Source organism: Cyprinodon tularosa, unplaced genomic scaffold, assembly GCF_016077235.1.
Source record: "Cyprinodon tularosa strain WSP-4 unplaced genomic scaffold, ASM1607723v1 ctg215, whole genome shotgun sequence".
In the NCBI taxonomy this organism is placed as follows: domain Eukaryota; kingdom Metazoa; phylum Chordata; class Actinopteri; order Cyprinodontiformes; family Cyprinodontidae; genus Cyprinodon; species Cyprinodon tularosa.
The window spans coordinates 566812-587146 of NW_024038800.1; the positions used below are offsets into that span (position 1 = coordinate 566812).

Below are 20335 nucleotides of genomic sequence, written 5' to 3' on the forward strand. Positions count from 1 at the left end.
AAATGCTTTGAATTGTTCCTTCAGCTTTATTTTGTCATTTGTTCCCTAATGTTCACCTGCAACCCAACTAGGTTTGTACAGGCGAGTGGACACCATTTATTTCGTTTATTTAGTTATTCAGTTATGCCTTGCTTTGAGCTCATCCATGAAATGCAGCGTTCTTGTGGTACTCAAATCTCTTTTCAAGGTTTCCATCAAAAGCTTAAAATGCAGAGGGTCTGTGTATCCTGATTAGTCTTTATTTGATAAAAAAAAGAGGTAGAAATGAGGGAGGAAGCGTCAGGTGAAAAAAAAAAAAAAAAAAAAAAAGATGGAGGGAAGAAACTGAGCCACTGGGCCTGACTGTACTTGCCAGCTCATTTGGAGAAAAGCTCTGACAGCACAGCCTTATACAGACATTTTCTACAGGGCATGTGTTCCAGCGGTGCACCGTGGTTTCCTGTTAACCCTTCCTTGACTAAAGGGTCTGGCTGTGATTTAAAAAGAAACTAAAGACAGCTTTTTTAAATATAAAAACAACATGGATCTGGTGATTTTTATTTTTTCCTTCAAATAAAACCTTGGCTTAAGATGGATTTTAAAAGCTTTCAAGGAGCGGTCTTGCTCCTGAGCCCATGCTTTCTCCACCATTAAATATGCATCTGTTTCCCAGTGCGATGTCTGTGTCCCCTTCCAGTTCCCATAAACCCCCTCTGCATCCACCTAGCACCCCACGCCCTGGATGAAGAGAACATTAGTTTCCTGAATGATTCATGTAGGTTTTATTCAGGAAAGGTTTCCCCTGCCTGATGGACAAGATGGTCCCCGCTGGGGAATTCAACATCCCAGAAAAGTCTTGGTTAGTTTAGTTTTCCTACCCTAGGTTTCATAAGTCTACTTTTATACAATTATTTTATTTTTTCTTAAAACGATTTCAGCTAAATGTATTTTAATCATATTCAGCAGAGACAACCTGTAAATACTCTGTTGACCACCAGCAAATCAAACATCTGCCAATATGAACAAACGAGATGATAACCAGTACTAATATTTTCTTTAAGTTGCATGTTAAAAATCATCTCAAAGCATAACTGGTATATGGCAGGTTATAAAAAGGTCCCAAAGTGTAATTAATATGAAACAGATTTCCATGAGGTATGTCAGTCAGGAAGACCGCCTGGTATGCATCATACTTAATCTGTACTGGTGCGCACCGCATATGGGTGCATGCAATTTAGCAAAGTTAAATCTGCTGCAAACTTGACTGCAGTCTCTCATGATGCTGCTACAGCCTGAGAGCTAGAAAGGATGTGTGTGTGGTCGAGACAGGAAATATGAGATTTTATAGCTTAAGGGATGCGCAGCATGTGTTTGTCTGCAGAACAATACATCCTTGTGAATATTGCTGAAATGGCACTGAATTAGCTCCTCTCTACACTGTAACTCATTTTCTCAACAGCATGAATTCCTTTTAGATCTTTATCTAGATTAAAGTTGATAAATATTAAAGATGGGATTAAAAAAAGCATTTAGTTGCTTTTGTGGTAACCTTACACACATCTTTGTTTAGACATGAAAGTAAAAAGAGACCTCTTGTGCACAGTGGCACAGAAACCCTGTGTCACTAATTTCTCATGGTTCTGGGCCGAGGCAGCTGTGAAGCTGCTCTGTTATGAACTCTTGACATCAAGATATCTATAAAGCAGATAATATTTGCTGTCAGCAAAACAAAACCCCACACAAACAAACAAAAAAATATGCTGTTCCAGTGCACCCTCTTTTTTTTAATTTGTGGTAGTCCGTTTGGGAAACTTTAGGTTTACTTTTCTAAATGTAAGTTGATGATTACCAAATGGAATTTAGCTTTTGTAAAATATAATGACTGATATTAAAACTGCAAAAGCTGGAACGTGTTTAAATTAGTTCGAGGAATACCAAACAGTTTCATATGGTTGATTAATTATTTATATTCAAAATTTTAGCATAATCTGTAACTAAAATGTTAATGTTAGAATTACCATATGCAAACTAGGAATGCATGAAACTTGAAGCATGATAATTTACCAGATATTACTTTTAGAGAGTTCCTCATGAATGCAAGCACTGATATTAAAGGTGTAGTGGAGGATGTTCTTTGGTCCTTTTAATTGTCAATCATTCTGGTGAAACGTTTACTTAAGGCCATCCTTCAGGCTTGTTCCCATGTTCACTTGCCGGTGGTGAGCCTGACATAATGGAAAAATTGCCAATCTTCTTTTGGAAAGTAAGCTTGTGTGAGCGATGCAAACAGAAACTTTTAGAGGGGAAGTGGGCTTGTGCATTCTCTCACACGCGTTTAATAGGTGTTCCCTGTCGGGAGCGGGTACAGGGTTGTGAATGTGTTTTTTTTTTTTTAAGTGTAGAGGACGGGTCTTTTCAAAAAATTGCAAAAATCCTCCACTATACCTTTTAAGATGATTTTTGATTCAATATAATGTGTAACTCTGGCTAAAGCTGATATGCATTGGAAATTATGTTTTATGCTAATTAATGAATTTTGTCAATTTTTTTGGGGTGACCCTGTGACATGTTTGTTTGAAAATGGTTGTGGGGAGATTTGTCTATTTTCTTGTAATTGGGATTCCCAGATTTTGGAGGCCATTGGAGGAAAGGTCCAGCATGTCTATATTTATTGTAAAAAAAAAAAAAAAAAGCTGTTTATGTGCCAATTTATCATTTATCACAATGGTAACACACATGCTAGAATATTGCCATTTCAATAAAAATCAGTGAATCATCAGCATAAAAGGAAACTTCATGTTCCGAACAAACTGTCTTAATTCCATTAAAGCTTTTAAATCATTGGAGCGATATTACTATGTTTCTAATAAGTATATTAAATAAGAGGCCTAAAGGGACAGCCTTTATAACTAGTTTATGGAAATTGTTTCATAATAAGTGTTTTATGTAGGTTTCAATATGCTTCAAATGCTTTGAATTAATATCTTCTGATGCTTCAGTACGTGCTGTGATTTTTATTAAACAGCTGCATTTTAAAACTGAAGATGGGTGGAAATTTTTAGTTTTTACACACTGGATAGGATGGAGATTCTTCAGCATTTTCACCTGAGAATCACCCATCTATAAAAGATAAATTGACCACTTCTGATCTCTTGCCAGCTTGACTTTAAAGCTCTAAATGCAAGAGTTTATCTCTCTCTCTTGTTTTTATTTAGACAATCCATAAATAACAATTTCCACAATAAATTGCAGTTTCCATGGCTACAGAGTGCTTTAGGTCTGAGTGGGTTAATGCAATCTGCGGGATTCCAGTGAATATCTAATAAGTTGGCAATTTATTGTAGTGTACTTATTTAAAAATGTCAGATACTTATTTTCTGATTTAACTTAGTTTGGTAACATTAGTGTCACATTTTAATGGCCTGCTTACAGCATGTGATAACAGAACCAGCATTTGCCCATGAAGCTGTCCTCCTTTGCCCGAACGTCAGTGAAGTGAAAATCAAAATGCCATTGCAAACCAGAACAAGGAAGCAAAGGTTTGAATACTCTCTATGACTCTGGGCACCCTGCAAGCCGAGTGCCAGACATCACAATCACAGGAAGGGGTTTGGTGTTTACATTGGGCTCATTTTCTGATTTGCAGCAAATCTAAAACTACCGTGTTCATTAAACTTCAAACTGACTTGAAAAATGTTGTTTAGCCCATTTATAAGAAGTAAGCATCAGGGACCGTTCTAGCCTAAAATTTAATGCTTGAAATGTCATTTACAAAAGGGAACAAAATTATCACAATTAGCTTCTGTTTGATTTAGTTGTTTTATTAGCAGCCAAGCCAGATAGGGTTGTGAGAAAATATTGACTATTTATTATTGTTATTAACTTGTAGGGGAAATGAATTTCTCCAGGCATTTATTACCCAGACTGGAGCAGTCCTTATTAGGCAGTGCAGGCAGCAGGAAGTGGGCTGGGTCTTTGGTGCTTTGTCACCGGACGTAACAGATTGTATCAAGGGTGGGACAGATGGAGGGAGAGGGGGAAAAGATGGATTAGGAGACTGTTGGGAGAGCCTGGGAAGTAATCAAGGAGATGAGGGGGAGGAATGATAGAAAACTGGAATGGGTAGTAACCCACTGTTTGCTGTTCACTTTCAATCCCCTCTTTCGTGTTTAACTAAACTAATTTCTTAGTCGTTTTTTTTAGATGAGTTGTTAAACCGGCCTGGCCTCGCCGAACAGTAATCTTAAAATGCAAAGATAAAGTGTGTGACCTATAAAAACTTGTCTATTACAGGATTCAACCTGCAGAGTTCTTAAATATAGCTTTCTTTTGAATAAATATATTTTTATAATTGTCTTTCAATAAATATTTTTCTAGATTTATTCTAACTTTATATGCTTCCCCTATGTACAGAAAACTGCCGTGTGAATGGATTATCAGTAACCAGATTCCGCCTGCAGAAAGCATGCATAAATATTTAGCCGGTAATCTTGGAGCACGAGCAACTGCGTTCTTACCGTCTTCAGCAATGATGTAAAGCAGGTGGAAGATTCCAATACCTTGTTTTGTCTTCCGACACTCTGCACAGCTTCCTGTCTTTGTCATTCCCCATTGTTGTCTAACCACCTCCTCTCATTTTGGATCAAACCAAATGGTTTTTTCCTGCAGAAATCACTTTACAGCATGTTTGCTGTATTTCTTTACACAGTAAACTGCATGTCTGTCATTCTACACCACTTGAGTCTGCTCGGTTTTATGTCGAGTTAAGTTTGTTTTTGGTCGGACCTGAATTAACTGGCTGAAGGACTCAAGTGAGATGACAGGTGAAAAATGAAGCCAGACTGGGTCCAGACGGAAACTGGTTTTGTTTAGAATCTGGTGTTTTTATTTAGTCATTTGCCCATCCAGTGTCTCCCTTATGCGTTTGCTCGTTCTGTTTCAGCTGCTTGACAGAGGCGCTGCTTTTAGCATGAACAACTTTAAAACAAAAGCTCAGACTTTGATATAAACTAATCCTGAAGGATGCATTGCTCCAAATCTTGTGAAGTAAATCAGTGAATGAATCAATTTAACTGCTGAAAGAAAACGGATCTTTAAAAGAAACAAGAGGATAATAATAAAAGACAGGCTTAGTTTAAGAGTTTTGTGAAGGTTTGCTGTTGCTTCATCAGTCAGAAGTTGCAAGTAATAAAGATCATTGACACATATTTCATACTCAAAACACTTCCTCTGTTTACATAATAAATGGCACTCCTGAAATATGCGATGAATGCTGTGATCCTCATCCTGTTACACAGCGCAACAGGATGAGGATTGCTGATGATGTGTTGTTTTCGTCATTTGTTGAACGAATTTCCACAGAACCATCAGAAATTCAGAGGGTATTCAAAAGTAGGATCAGAGATCTTGATTTTTATTTTTTTTAAAGGTTTCTATTGACGTTTGCTGTGTTTGTATGTCGACATGACAATAGTTTTAGCCTTAAAGCGAGTAACTCTCCAAAGACTTGCATCCTCTGTGCTGTGCTCTGACCCGTTTCTTCTTCTCCTGTGTTCTGCAGCGAGTCGAGTATTTGCCAGGCTCGGGCCACTGTGATGATCTATGATGATGGCAGTAAAAAGTGGCTCCCTGCAGGCACTGGAGCCCAAGCCTTCAGCAGAGTCCAGATCTATCACAACCCCACTACCAACGCCTTCCGGATAGTCGGACGCAAAATGCAGACGGACCAGCAGGTACAGTTTTCAGCTTAAGGTTTGACGGCATGTCTGGCAAACCTGTTGGGGATTTATTTGTTTACAAATGCTTCTCTTTGAGTGAGCTGTGCACATGTGGTTAAATTGTGTAGCCATGCGGTCCTGCAGATATCATATCGAAGTATGCAAATGTGCGGCTGTTTATTTTGTTACCAGGCATTTATTTATTTTTAGTTTATATTGCACATCAGGGCTTTGGACTGAGATTAGATTCAACGTTTTATTAGAAATGATTGAAATTGTTTTTGCAAACACTGATCAGTGCAGAATTCAGAGGTTTTAAAGAACATTGCTTGAATTATGATGTCGGTTAGACAGCTACCCAGCATCATATCCATAGCACGGAAAATCTTTGTTATACATTTCTTTCATCCATTCTAAAGGCATGTTTTTTCCCTCTAGTAACTCGTGTTTTTGGCCCACCATTGGTCGCATTCTTTAATCAAGATTTTGCCCTCTTCAATGTATTTATAACTTTTTAAAGCATGGTTATTAAATCTGTGTGATTTTTGGCAGCTGATAAACGTAAACAGAGACATCTAATGCCCTTTCTACAACCTATTCTAGATGTATATTGATTTAAAATTTTGGGGGTGTTTGTAGTCACAGTTAGTTACCCTCATAGCAAAGAAAAGGCCAGAGTTGCAGATGAGAGTTTAAACTCTGGAGCATGCAGCTCAAACCAACATTGCTGCCATCACTCAGCTAACTCTGCATAAACCAGCATGGTTTGTGCAGAGTTAAGCACATATATTTAAGCACATATCAATGCAGCTCTGATCTACAAGGAGAAAAGAATAAACCAAAGTACCAAATAATAACAATTTATTTATATATTTCTTTTTTTTCTTATATATTTCTTATATATTCCTGTATTTTTCTTTTATAATAAATACTGAGACCTTTAAAGGGCTTTAAAGGAAACAAAATGTTCACCAAAACAACCAGCATCTCTTCTTTATCCAAGATGGCTGTGTCTAAGTTCAGACTTTAGAGTTTTTTGCATCTTGGGTTAAAAATCCTTCAGATAAAGATGTTTCAATGCCATTATCTCTCCACATTGTAGCTCCCCGGCACATAAAACTGTTCCAGTCAAAAAGCAGAGTGAAATTGACTTTAGGTGGCTCTATTCTCCTCTTTCTCTACCTTTTTTGTCTTTTTTTATATATATACCCCCTCAGCAACAAAGCCTCTCTCCTTCTTTAAACATTCAGCATGCTGAAGTGTTCCCTGGAGACAAGTCTTAAAGTGGATGATGTTTCCTGTGAGATAGTGAAACAGTTCAACCATTTCCTGTGACAATTTAAAAGGGAGGCTTGATACCCAGGAAGGTCTCTATATTTGTCTCTATGGGGCTGTGTAACTCTGCTTCCTCTGGTGGCAATTTGAAACAGCATGGGGTAAATTTGAAGACAAATATTGTAGCTTTTGTTTTTTTCTTCCTCTGTTTTTCTTTGCTATCATATTTTGGGTTTAAGCCTGTCTCCTTGAAGTATTTCTTGCCCTCAAGACACATAGAAGATGTCAAGGTTTCTCATTTCACCCTGACTAAAGCATTTTTCATGAGAGCTGCTTTGTGTTTTCCCCTCTTGATAAGACTAGCACTAATTTTGAAAAACACTACTGTCTGCGGTGGGGGCTGACCTTGCTGGCCTTTGTTATTCTGTGTATGCTGCCGCCTATGATGTTCCCTCCGACGGGGTATCCTGTCCTCCCCTCTGCTCACTGGAATTCAGCAGCTTTTAAACAAATACTAAAATGTCCTGTCAGCACATTCAAGCAACACTCTGAGTGCAGAGCTTTTTCTTTTCCACACTAACGGGCTTCGTGCCACCTGCTGAGTGCAATATAACCCAGAAGTATCTGTTTAAAAAAATAGAAATAAAAAACAGGCCATCATGTTAGGTGTTAACAGGGATGATTTCATCAAGTTTCTTTTTAAAGGATGTAGCTCCCAGATGCTACCGGGTTTTTATGTATTTTGGACGTTGAATATAAGCCATAAAATATCTCAGTGTTTTTAAAGGGTGTTACTTGAGCAGTGATAAACGGCAGACAATAAAGGGACATTGTCAAAAGTTCACTTAACTGTTTATATTTCTTTAACAAAAACTATCTATGCTTTACACTAAAAGCTTTAATTCTGCTTTTAGGTTATTAATCACAGTTTATGTCTCATCACCAGGTGGTTATAAACTGTCCAATCGTAAGAGGGCTCAAATACAACCAAGCCACACCCAATTTTCATCAGTGGCGAGATGCCAGACAAGTGTGGGGGCTCAACTTTGGCAGCAAAGAAGATGCTAACCTATTTGCCAATGGCATGGCTCATGCTCTGGAGGTCCTCAACTCAATGGCAGACGCAGGTAAATCACTTCTCCCTCAAATTGTTTTTCATGGCCAGAATACATCATTCTACAGATGCCGACAGAACAGATGTGTCAGTTCTTTTTTATCTGATTATTCAGAAATGAAATAATGCTTGTGTCCGAACGTCCGCCCTAATCACTTTATATGGCACTATTTAGTGGACTCAAAATTTTGAAAAGTAGTGAACATCCACGGTGACTAGACAAGCAGATATATCCCAGCTTACTTTGCAAGAGCTCTCCTTGCAAAGCATAATGGGATTTGTTGTGACAGTGGCAACAAATAACAAAGACGGCGAAGGCACCGTGCGGGGAAGCGAAAAGTAGTGGTCATCTGTCCGAACTGTCGGTTAACTGAGTCATTATTCAGAGTAAGCAGACTCTAAAACACACCGCCTACCGAAAGATTAACCAACTTAGAGCAATGAATGAGCATAAACTATTCATAATGTCTGTATTTTACATGCAAGGTGGAAAACGATTCCCTTTGGATTTAGTTTTTAATTAGCCATTTTAGCCATATACAATACATTTCTTTTAAGTTGACCTGTTTGATTAGGTAAATTAATTACAGGGAGGAAAGTATCTTTTTAGGCAACTTTAAATAATCAAAAAAAAAACTGACAGATTAATCTATGATAAATTAGTTAATAGCTACAACTCTAGATTGTCTATTCAACTGAATCAGTTGAGCAGCAGTGTCACATGAGTTAAATGTAAATTAAACAGTTAGGTATGACAAAAGGTTGTAGCATGTTCAGAGACCTAATTTAATGTCTGTAAATTATGCATAGATGTCATGACCTCCACCCCACTGATCAGAGTTCTATATATAAAGCATTTGGTTTCTGCTCATGCATTTGTCAAGTGGTTAAGGGAGACTATGAATAAACTTCCAAGAAAGTACCTCTGACTTAAACTTGTAGATAAAAATATGACGGTATTAAAGATAATTCGTTTTTTGAAAAAAAAAAGAAGAAATGAAGACTCTTATGCTTTGGCCATGTCCATGTTGTTGTGTCACAATTGGACTAATACACACTTTATGATCATTTTGTACACACAGGGTGTAAAAAAAAAATGAAATTACGTTCAGTACAGCTCTCAAGACATTTCCATTTCTTAAAGTGCAGCAGTGACAGAATGTAAACATGGTGATCAAATGTAAACATAAGACTGATTTACAGTTTTTTCAACATTCAGCGCCCACCCCCCCATTCTAATTATAACGTTTGTTTCGTCTTTCAGAGAACTTTGCTCACTCTGAGTGTATTTTAGTTTAAAGTAGGGTTGACTTGATGTGCACTCTCCCACACCTCATTTATTATCATATATGAAAATATCCCTACTAAAAATAAAGTTGTTGTAAAAGCATTATTGTTCTGCTTCACCTATTTGTGGCTGTTTAGACTTTGCACACTGCAGCAAAAAGTGTTTACAGATAGAAAAGCAGATGGGATGACAGGATTATTGATGTGCAATAAAGCCAATTTATGACTCCTATGAAAACAGTTTTCTAAAATAGTTTAATGCTTTTGCAGGTTATGCAACCCTCCCCCGCCCAGTGTCAAATGGACCTTCTCCCGAAGAGCTCGAACAGCAGCGAAGGTATCTTCAGTCTTCCTCTGAATCCATTCCCTTCCTATTTAACAAATACACTTGTATTTTAGCTGTGCTACCTACAGCATGTCTGTTTGCTCCCTTAAAGATAAAATATATCAGCTTGTGACAGTCAGAATAATGCTAAACTTGTTTCTTTGCTAAAGATAAGCAGCAGGACTATGTGGAACAAATTATATTATCAGCTCGTTTCCCAGAAGGTTGCTTTCTACTCTAGTTGTTTCAATCGCTTTCCCCACCAGAGGAACAAAAAAAAAAAAAAACACTCTCTGGGTTTATAGTCAAGCTGGCTTGGCTTTGCAGCTGTCCCGTTGGCACAGTTTTACACACAGACATATGTGGAGGATTTGCCGGCATTAAGCAGACACTGCTAAACCCTCAATCAACTCTTGAGTCAGGTTAAAGGTCACGCAGATAGCAAGCCCGTCTCATCTAGCACATGAGGAGGAACCTGTTGAGGTGGCTTCATGCATGTCTGTAGAGAAACCGAGATTAGAAGAAACCTTCTAATCTCGTTCAGCCTGAAAGATGCACAGTGACCACAGGGAGTGTCTGTCAAATTAGGAGCTGCTCCATGTGCTGGCTTAGTGAGCTTTTTAAAACCTCCAAGAGCGATGCAGGTGTAGGATTTTAATAGATGGTCATCATTCTAAACATTAATAAAATTTGTTTGTTAGAATGATGAAGTTTCTTTTAACAGGACTTATACAGCTTTAAGTCACATCTCCCCTGACAGCATGTGTGCGTTCTCTGCATTACAGCTATTTGCAGGCGCTGTGTGCATTCTTTTCTGCATGCAGCTGGGGTGCAGAGCAGCAGATGTTTGGTAATCAGAATCAGGCCACTTAGCCCAGCTGAGCATTTGTTTTTGCTGTAGGTTAATTAGGTTACCAAATTTACATTTCACTCTTTTGTAATATCCTATAAAACAACCAGAGACCCACTGGTGCTTTTCCTCTGATGTTAAAGTGTAATTTCTAGCCAGAGGCGATGTTATACAGGCTTGTGCAACAATCAGAAGTAAGACTAACACACTAATGAAAGATGACTCAACTTCTCTTTATTTAAATATCCAGTTTTGTGAAGGAATCATAACCCCATGTAATTTAATTTTCATGTTGCATTTGGCTTTTGTGATGTTTAAAGAAAGTGTATTGCTGCCTGTTTATAAATCAAAAGTAATGGGACCATTGGGTTTTGACAGTTTTAAGAATGTGCTGTGGTCAGATGAAGCTAAAATTAAACTTTGAAGCATCTGTTTAGCTAATTGTGTGCATCAGAACATTAAAACTAGATGCCCACAATATTTAAATGACAATTATTGTTTCAATATATAGCTTCTATTCTACAATTAAAAGGGATGCTATGATGCAGTATTTATATTACAAGTTCCATGCGGGAAAATTGTGCATGCTAATATCATTTTGGCCTGTTAACCTGAATTGTCCTCAATAATTCCAGATCAATATTAATAAAGGATACTATTTTGAAGGAACTTAATAGTAGGTTTTATAGCATTAATGGCAACTTTCATTCTGTGGAAAACGACCTGCATTTTACCAAAGGTGTGTGTTGATAGGTTGGAGCAGCAGAGGATTGAACAGCAGGAACGAGAGCGACTGGAGAGAGAGCGACAGGAAAGAGAACGACAAGCTGCTGCAGGTCAGGAAACACCTGGTCTGATTGCATTTAACTCTCAGCTCAGCTTTATACAAGAATATAATTTTCCTCATTCAGAGCCAGGTTACAGTAAAAGCCATTTAAATCCATGATTTTTTTTTTTTTATCTGAGACAAACACACTCGGAGAGTGTGATTTTTCTCTGTTTGAAATGTCTTGATTAATTTTCACATATTTTCTAGCTTTTTTCAGTTTTTACCTTTCCATTTGTTTTACTTCTCCTTTTGATTGAAGTGGAACAAAAATTTACTTTTAGCTTTTATTGCATTCATAGCCTGCAGGTGTGGAAACGTATTTCCATCTTTATTCTTTGACTGCTTTCCTGTGTTGGAAACGTAACATTTTTTAGTAGATTGTGTTTGTTAAGAAAAGTTATTAAACCGTTATTAATGATCTCTCTTTCTTCTCATCAGCCCATGTCCCTGCAGCTCCACCAATGGCTCCTGGAGGTCCAGCTCCTCCCCCTGCTCCTCCGCCACCCCCTGGGCCTCCCCCTGCTGCAGGCATCCCTCCTCCTCCAGGACCACCTCCTACAGGACCACCAGCACCACCAGCACCACCACTGCCTGCTGCAGGTGGAGGTGGAGATGATGGTGGCGGCGGTGGTTTAGGGGGGGCTGGAGGCTTGGCAGCTGCCCTTGCAGGCGCTAAACTCCGCAAGGTGTCCAAGGTTGGTGCCAGATGATATCCTACTGTATCCTATTTTATTATTTTTGGAATTTTTTTTAATTCTATGAATGAAATTTCTACAGCAACCTGCCTTGATGTTTATGTTAAAGTTACCATGACTACAATGACCATATTACAGTGTTAACCAGATGGTGACACACACACAATATTTAAATTTTAATTTAAATATTTTCTCTTTGCCGGACATTAATCCTGCATTTCATTTACCTCAGAAATCAAAAATGGTGAGAAGTCTGATGTCGCTGAGGTGAAAGTTTTCCACTTTCCCAACTGAAAATCACAAAAAACAAGGACTTTTGTGTTAATTGTCTGGATATGATGAACAGTAACACAGCTCTACAAGCTAGTCCTTGTATATAAACAGAGATTAAACATCTCGTCTTATAAATGAGAGAAATCAGTGTTTGTGCGACTGAGCGTTAAATAAGAAAAAAACAAACAGAAAAAGACATTTCAATCACTGTTGACACAAGTAGCAGCCATCTGAAAATTCTTCTTATTCTTTAGGTTCAGAAGTGTTCATACGTTTCCATAGTATTTGGTAGAATTGCCTTTATTTATGCTATCCCTTCTCATAGTTTGTTGGAATAAAGCATCCTTTCCCACTGACAGAGCCAACAATAACTAAATCAGATTTACAGAACACCTTTTTTGCACACCTGTCATGTTTCCTGTTGGTTTGGAGTTAAAGGCGAAAATGGAGACCTTTAGCAACTTTATAACAAACTTAGTAACTGATTTAGTTAGCTAACTTTTAGCTGATGTCTTGAGAGTTTTCTTTAATACTTCCACAAAATGATCCAGTCCATCCTACAGCATACACCCTCACAACCAATCACTATGCTCCTGCTTTACAGCTTAGACCATCTTATTACAAACTCCCTCCTTTTTCTCTCCCCTAAAGTGTAATAATGCTCATTAAAAACATACTTTCTAAAAAATAAGATTTTTTCTATGAAAGTGCATTTTACAAGGGCCTAATCTGACCTTTTTACATTGCATTTAGAGAGTGCATGCTACTTTATTTGGGCACTGCAGTGTCTTGCCAGCAAATACTTAGTAGTGTCATGTGGTTCTTTTCTCTTCTTAGTTTGTAGCACTTCGCTAAATGATATGCTATGGCCATACAGCCCACTATGTTGGAGTTATTTAAACACATTGAGATTTACATCCATTTAAGTACATCATCCTGATTTAAGAAACCTTATCTGAATTTTCTTAACTAGAAGAAAGTAAAACAATTCCTGAAAACAATCAAGAATCAAACATCTTTATTAATCACAGGTAATTTATTATCATAGTGTAAATATAATACACAGACATGCAATAACACATTTAATGAAAAAATTTAGAGCCCAAAATGTCATATCACAAGCAGTAATTTGAGATTTTACTCAAACTAAAACATTCAGTTTGATTTCATGTCAGAGGTTTTTTTTTTTTTTCTTTCAAATACTTAATGGGAATACCTGGTTTCAGCTGTATTCCAGTCATTCTGAAGAACTGTTCAAGAGGATGTTTTTGTTGTTTGCTGCCCTCAGCAGGAGGATGGTGGTTCTGCAGCTCCATCAGCCAGAGCAGAGCCTAACCGCAGCAGCAATTCCTCCATAGGGGGAGGAGGTGGGGGAGGAGGAGGGGGTTTGATGGGAGAAATGAGCGCCATTCTGGCCCGCAGGTGGGTTGGGATTATGTTTAAAATCTAATTTTCACAATGGTTTCAATTGTAAACTCCTGTCCTGCTGCCCATGTTGGATATAAAATCACAGCACAGAATATTCAGAGGTTTTTGTTAACCGGCTGCATGTTTTGAACAAGAATTTTCTTTTTCTATCAGGAGAAAAGCTGCAGATACAGGAGAGAAGCCACCTCCAAAGACACAAGATAATGTAAGTCTGCTGGGTTATTCCTGAATAACCAACACAATTTTAAATGATATGAAGCCCTGTAGAAGATGGATTGTGATTCATTGTTTAGTGAAGTTCCTGTCTTTTCTCCACAGGATGAGTCAGAACCTCAAGGTCAAAGTGGTGAGAACCCAGCCGTTTTATTCATAGCATGCCGCCTACTTTCTGTCCAATATTAAGTAACAGTTTAGCAAAGCTCAAACCAACGTTTTTCTTTTTTTTTCTCTCTCTCCTCTCTTTTAGATACACTGAGAAGACCTTGGGAGAAAGCCTCCATGACTAGGTAATCCTGGAATTATTTAGCTCACGGGTGTCATATTTGAAGTCACCTCAAACTAGTCATCAGTACCAGTCTGTTTATGTGTCAGTTTGTCACTGGTTCCACGTCTACTTGTTTCTTCACCTGATACCAAGAGTGTATCAGGTGTGTGTGTGTGTATGTGTGTGTGTCCAGAAGTCATTCATTATCATTCTAAGATGCACAGTGTGTATGTATGTGTTTCACTAACAGGAATAACTCCATCCCCAAGAGCATGGAAACCACTTCCCCATTGTCTCAACCTCCAAGGTACACATGCTGCTTCCCTTCCTCAACTCCTCCGCTCACCTCCTGCCTCCCCTTTTCCTCTGACGGCAGAGCAGGACTGCTGCGGCCTACACACTGTGTAGGCCGTCTTGTGTAGTTGATAGCACCATCTAATGGAACAGAGCACAGCATGCATGTAGTCATCATAGTTTCCATCTTATTCAATCTTATTATATCATCTCAGCAAATCAAATGAGATGGAAACAGGATTGGGTGTTATCATAATTATTATCCCCTCACAAAACCATGCCTTCCTTTGATGTATTTATTGGAGTTTTATCTGATGGGATAAAGCAAAGTTTTGAAGAGATAATGTCGCCTTGTTTATTTTTTTTCAAGCAGGATCAAGTAAAAAAAAAAAGTGGCATTTTAAAAAGCTCCAGCTGTTAGAAAGGTTCTCATTGCATCATGCTGTGGAAAATTGTTTCCTTCTGCATTTAAGATTATTTGAGCAAAATGTAAAAATAACACTCCAATTTTACTTTGCTTGAAAAAAAATATTTGGTTAAAATGCAACTCTGGATTAGCAGAGCTGATAAAAACGATTTCCTATAAGATTCACTGCTATACCTGTTGTGAAAAGGGATGTTATAAACTAATTCATCAGTGGGGTGAAAACAGATGCAACGTTAGTTGAAGGAAAAAACCTTGACAATGCTTACTCTGTTAATAAAGTGATAATTAAGAACTCTCCTTAATGATACACTAACCCTCACCGGATCTTGTTCCATCTATTTATCCTTGTTGTACCAAGATGCAAACTTCTAGTTTTTTACTCCAACAATGAATGGGCATTTTTTTAAATGCAGCTGTTAAACACTGAGAGGTTTCTGCTTCTTGCTGTCTTACAGGACTAAGAGTGCAAGCAATAATAATGATGCAGGTGGAGCTGATGATTCTGATTTAGAGAAACTTAAACAGGTAACCTCTCTGACTCTGTAGGAAGTTAGAAAATATTACTGTTATTACATGGATAAGTGTTGGTTAGAAATATAGGAATTTTGACTTTTTCCCACATTCAGTGTTCTGTCTATCTCACTGTCCCTTCATCTATACATGCTTTCTCTGACCATACCTGTAGTTTCCGTCCAACTGTCCATCGTTCAGGGTGTCCATCAATTCTACTGTATGCCATTGTCCTTCCTTCCTTACCAATGTATGAATATTTGCTGTAAATTCACAGGGAACCATAAAAAGTCTTTACTCAAACACTGCATGAGAATTTTGGACATTTCACTCTGTGTTTGGAATTTTCTTAAATGCAATTTAAGAAAGGTTTAGTCTCTGAACCTTTACTGTGTCACCATTGATGTGTTTCTTGAATTACAGGAGATCTTGGAGGAGGTGCGGAAAGAATTACAAAAAGTCAAGGAGGAAATTATTGGCGGTAAGATAACTTAAGTCTTTATTAGCATGCAGACAAAGTCGTTTCCCCAGGACTTTTTCTACATATTGTTTCAGGAAAATATGGAACGTGAATATATTTTATGTTATGAACCAACAAAAATCATAATTTTTTTTAGCTGAGGGGAAAGTATTCATACTCTTTGCTCATTTATCCGGGACCGGGTTGCCTCAGCTGCCATCAAAGTAGAGCTTCCCAGACTTCTCTCTCCCCCCAAACACATCTAGCTCTGCTGGGGGAAGTCAGAAGAGCACCTAGTAGGTCGTAACATGAACACCTCCTAAGTGAGGCATCCAGGGGCAACCGATACAGATGTCCGAGCCACCTCAACTGACTCCTCTTGATGTGGGGGGAAGCAGCTCTACACCAAGCCTCTCCCAGATGACAGAGCTCCTCACCCTATCTTTAAGGGAGATGGGGTGCAGCCACCCTGTGGTGAAAGCTCATTCCTGCTTCTTGTATCTGAGATCTCGTTCTTCATGATCATAGATGAAGATAGGAACCTGGACTGACCGGGAAATTACCTTTTCTCTCAGCTCTTCTCACAACGGGTCGATGCAGCATCCTCAATATAGCAGCAGCTGCACCGGCCCATCTATAGATCTCCAGCTCCATTCTCACCTCACTTGTGAACAGGACCCCCAAAAACTCTTTCACATCATGCAGGAGTCCTCTTCCAATCTGAAGGGGACAAGCCCTTTTTTCCAGTCAAGAACCATGTCCTCAGACTTGGAAGAGCTGATTCTTATCCCAGCTGCTTCACACCTTTTCAGTCCATGCTGTAGGTTTTGGCAAGAGGTAGCCAGCAGAACTATGTCTTCTGCAAAAAGAGACAAAACCCTCTGGTCTACAAACCACACCCCTCTGGCCCTTGGCTGTCCATGAGGAACAGGATTGGTTACAGAGGACAGTACTATCAGAGTCCATCATTCACCGGGAACAGGTCCAAACTCCTGATCGCCCTTAGTAAAGGGCTCCCAACTCTGTACTCCTGGACTCCTGACTGTACTCCTTGACTGCATACTTGGTCAAATGGCCACACGGTGAAACCTCCCCTTAATCTAAAGGTGAATGGATGGGACCCCTATGTCCACCGGGTTAGACTCCAATGCTTGACTGATGAGATAGGGGGAGATAACCAGACCCACTCCACCCTTGGCCTCTCTCCCCGCAGGACACTCCAGTGTAGAAGAGAGTTCAGCCTCTCTCATGGGGTTCCAGAGCCCAGGCTATGTGTGGAGGTGAGCCTGATCCTGGCCCCTCATGGCTCCTCCTGCAGGTGTTGAGTCCAATGGGGAATTGACTTGCATTACTCTTTCAGGCTTGGCCTGCCTGGGTCTCATTAGGGAGGTGATCTCACATGCCTTCATCATGCTTGTTGGCTCTGATTGGATTTAGGCTCTTTGTCTCACTTGAAGATTAATATCTTCCTCTACTGAAGACTTTTGTAGCCTCAAAAGGCTTTTATTTTAACAGGACGCAGTATTTAGCTTTATCTACAAGCTTTCACCAACAACACTGTCCATGCTGAGGAAAAGTGTACTTATTCAGAGTTCAGGGTGATGGGCGATGTTGGTTCTCTCTCTACAAAGGAGTTTGCATCATACAGGACCAAAGACACATATTCCACATATGTACTCTGTTTTCTAAATGCCCTTTAGTAAAATACAAATGGTATGTGTTGTGGCTATATGCCACTGTATCGTAAAAGTCAGATTGGTGCAGTGCATCATGTGTCTTGTTGGATTCTCCCACATGAGCTGTGGATTTCTGCAGCTCTTGAGAGTCACCAGGGCATTCTTCATGCTTCCAGATCAATGCTTTCCTTGTCAGTTTAGTACTGGGGTGTCCAAAGTGTGTCCTGGGGCCATTTATGGCCCTAAGAAGGATTTTTGTCTTGGCCACAACAGAAATGCTTGTTTAGTACAAATTTGATCACGAGGACAGGCGATTTAAACAGATGGAAAGATAAGTGAGATTTAAGATAAAATTGAAAATATTAGGTTTAACACAGAATATTCCTTAGTTGAGTTTATTTTTAAAAATCATTATATTGACGCATGTTTGAAAAGCAATATCTGACTGATTTTTAATTTATTCTTTTGTCACATTAAAGTTATTTCTGTGACATTTGCAGCTTTTTCTTTCATTAATTTATCAAATGTGTAAAACTAGTTACTTCCCTACTTCTGGGTTTGGGTTTGAAATATGACAAGAAAAATGTTTGAAGTGTTAAGTATGATTGTATTTATTTATTTTGCTGTTTGTTTCCTTTTTGTTTTATAGCCTTTGTTCAGGAACTTCAAAAGAGAAGCACATAGTTCTGCTGAGTTGTCAGGTTTAACAGAGGGGTGTGATGCACAGTGGAGGCCAAATTGCATCTTCCACCAACCTCTCTCCCATAGCCCAGGGATTTATCCTACACATTTTCTCTTTTTCTCTATAAATCTTAAACACAAGAAAGCATTCTTGCCTATTTGTACAACAGCCATATTCATTTCCTGTCAAATATAACCCAGGGACTTCCACACGCCACAACCCAGCTCTTGGAACGATGCTACTTGTGTCCACTCCCACATGCTGTCAGATCCATTATTACTGATAAGGCACTCTTCAGTATTCAGGGAAAGTTTTAATTTAATTTGTCTTTACTAGTGGATCCTTTTTTTTTTTCAAAGTAGTTAAAGTTGAATTGGCAAAATTTGAAGACTGATCTGGGAAATCAAACTCTTTCATCTCCTCCAAGACATTGAACTTCCAGGAAGGACACAACTCCGAAGCCTTCCCTGCTGCAACAAAGAGATGCTAAAAGGAAGAGGAGGCGTGCAAAAGGGAATCTATTGGACGAGTTATGTGCGAGGAGTATGTTGTAGTTTTATCCTTTGTGAGAACTTTATTTTTCTTTGCATTGCACTTGTTCCTGAGGTGTGTCTGTGCACCACACTGCCTTGATGGAATATTCTTTCTCACTCAAAAAGGATACGCTGTCTGTCGGCCATCGCAATGGTTCTACTGTATACTGTGCTTCCACCAGTTGTTTTTCTTTCATTATGAAGATGTTTTTTTTTTTTGAAACATGAAAAATGGCCATAATGATGTCAATGAATTTCGCCGTGACCAACTGCCTTGAGAATAAATCTATAAATATATATATCTATATATAAGGAAATATATATATTTGTTTTGAGGGGGAATGTTAGAAAAATGAAATGGTGTTTCTATTTTAATTAATGACTGGTGAGTGGGGATTTCTTTTTCCTTTTTCAAATTTTTTCATATGAATTATTTTTGGGGTTTTTCTTCTTTTTTTTCTCATAGCTTTTTACACTGAAATATAAAGAAAACAGCTTTGAGACACTGGACAAGAAATTCCTTTATAGTCAAATACAGCTGCTTCTTAAAATGCATCACAATGTGTTGTCTTTTTTTTCCCACCCACTAAATTTTAGTTGGAAATTAAACATTTACTAATGGCCATACCAAATACATTTAAGTTAAGGTTGAATGAAAATAATGATTTAGCTTGAGTTTCAAAGAGGTCTGTTCTTTTACGTAACTGTCTGCTTTAGAGCTTCATTTGTCAAAGTTTTTAGCTTCGGACTCTCACAACACAAGAATGGATTCATGACTCGGACTAATCTGTTAAAAAATGCGATAAGCAATTGTCAAACTTGAATAATATAATTAAATGTGTTCACTATAGTATGGAAGAGGATTAGGGCCAATGAAAAATTTTAAAAAGCAAACTGATTTTTAAGATTTATTTCAGTACAATATGAGGAAAAAAAGTAAGAATTCTGACTTTTTTGTCAGAATTCTGAGAGCTAACAAACATGTCAGCATCAAGCCATAGCCATGTCTGTTTTAGAGACTTAACTAGCTCTCTGGTTTTAATCACCTTCTGCACTTTCATTAAGCTCCTCCATTACATAAAAAAATAGCCTAATTCCTTCATTTTCCACCAATATGTTACTGGCCCTTCCAAAAACTAACATCTTTGTCAGTCATGCAGAGAGCTCCAATATCTCTTCCTTCATGGTGCACGTCTACATTAGGATCCAAAATTCTGAGATTAAAGTCAGAAACTTTTTTCCCATATTAAACTGAAATATTTAAAAATCAGTTAACTTTTTTTTTTCCTTTGCCCTAATCCTCTTCCGTACTATAGGGTGATTTATAATATAAATGTCATTTAATTTAACTGGTGCTCTGATATTGCGTATTTTAAATCTGCATATTTTTTAAGAGCAGTGATGATTGCTAATGGGCTCTGGTTGCTGTGGCGTGGATTTTGTTATAAAGCCACCTAGGAATGACATCAAGGACTTAATGAAGAGTGTTTTTTTTTT

The 20335-nt window shown here is 38.3% G+C and overlaps 1 protein-coding gene across 3 annotated transcripts in view; it reads left to right on the top strand.

The window, feature by feature from the left end:
• The window catches only part of vaspb (vasodilator stimulated phosphoprotein b), a 43547-nt gene extending 24154 nt beyond the window's left edge, over nt 1-19393 (top strand). The window contains exons 2-14 of one of the 3 annotated variants that reach the window (XM_038285837.1): nt 5540-5711; nt 7918-8098; nt 9643-9709; nt 11301-11383; nt 11815-12071; nt 13633-13766; nt 13926-13977; nt 14091-14118; nt 14239-14278; nt 14507-14563; nt 15433-15502; nt 15911-15968; nt 18273-19393. In XM_038285837.1, the coding sequence (XP_038141765.1) occupies nt 5540-5711; nt 7918-8098; nt 9643-9709; nt 11301-11383; nt 11815-12071; nt 13633-13766; nt 13926-13977; nt 14091-14118; nt 14239-14278; nt 14507-14563; nt 15433-15502; nt 15911-15968; nt 18273-18307 (1234 nt within the window). In that variant the 3' untranslated portion in view covers nt 18308-19393. The remainder of the gene's footprint in view (nt 1-5539; nt 5712-7917; nt 8099-9642; nt 9710-11300; nt 11384-11814; nt 12072-13632; nt 13767-13925; nt 13978-14090; nt 14119-14238; nt 14279-14506; nt 14564-15432; nt 15503-15910; nt 15969-18272) is intronic. The other 2 variants (XM_038285839.1, XM_038285840.1) reach the window with 2 other exon arrangements.
• The last annotated feature ends 942 nt before the right edge of the window (nt 19394-20335 follow it).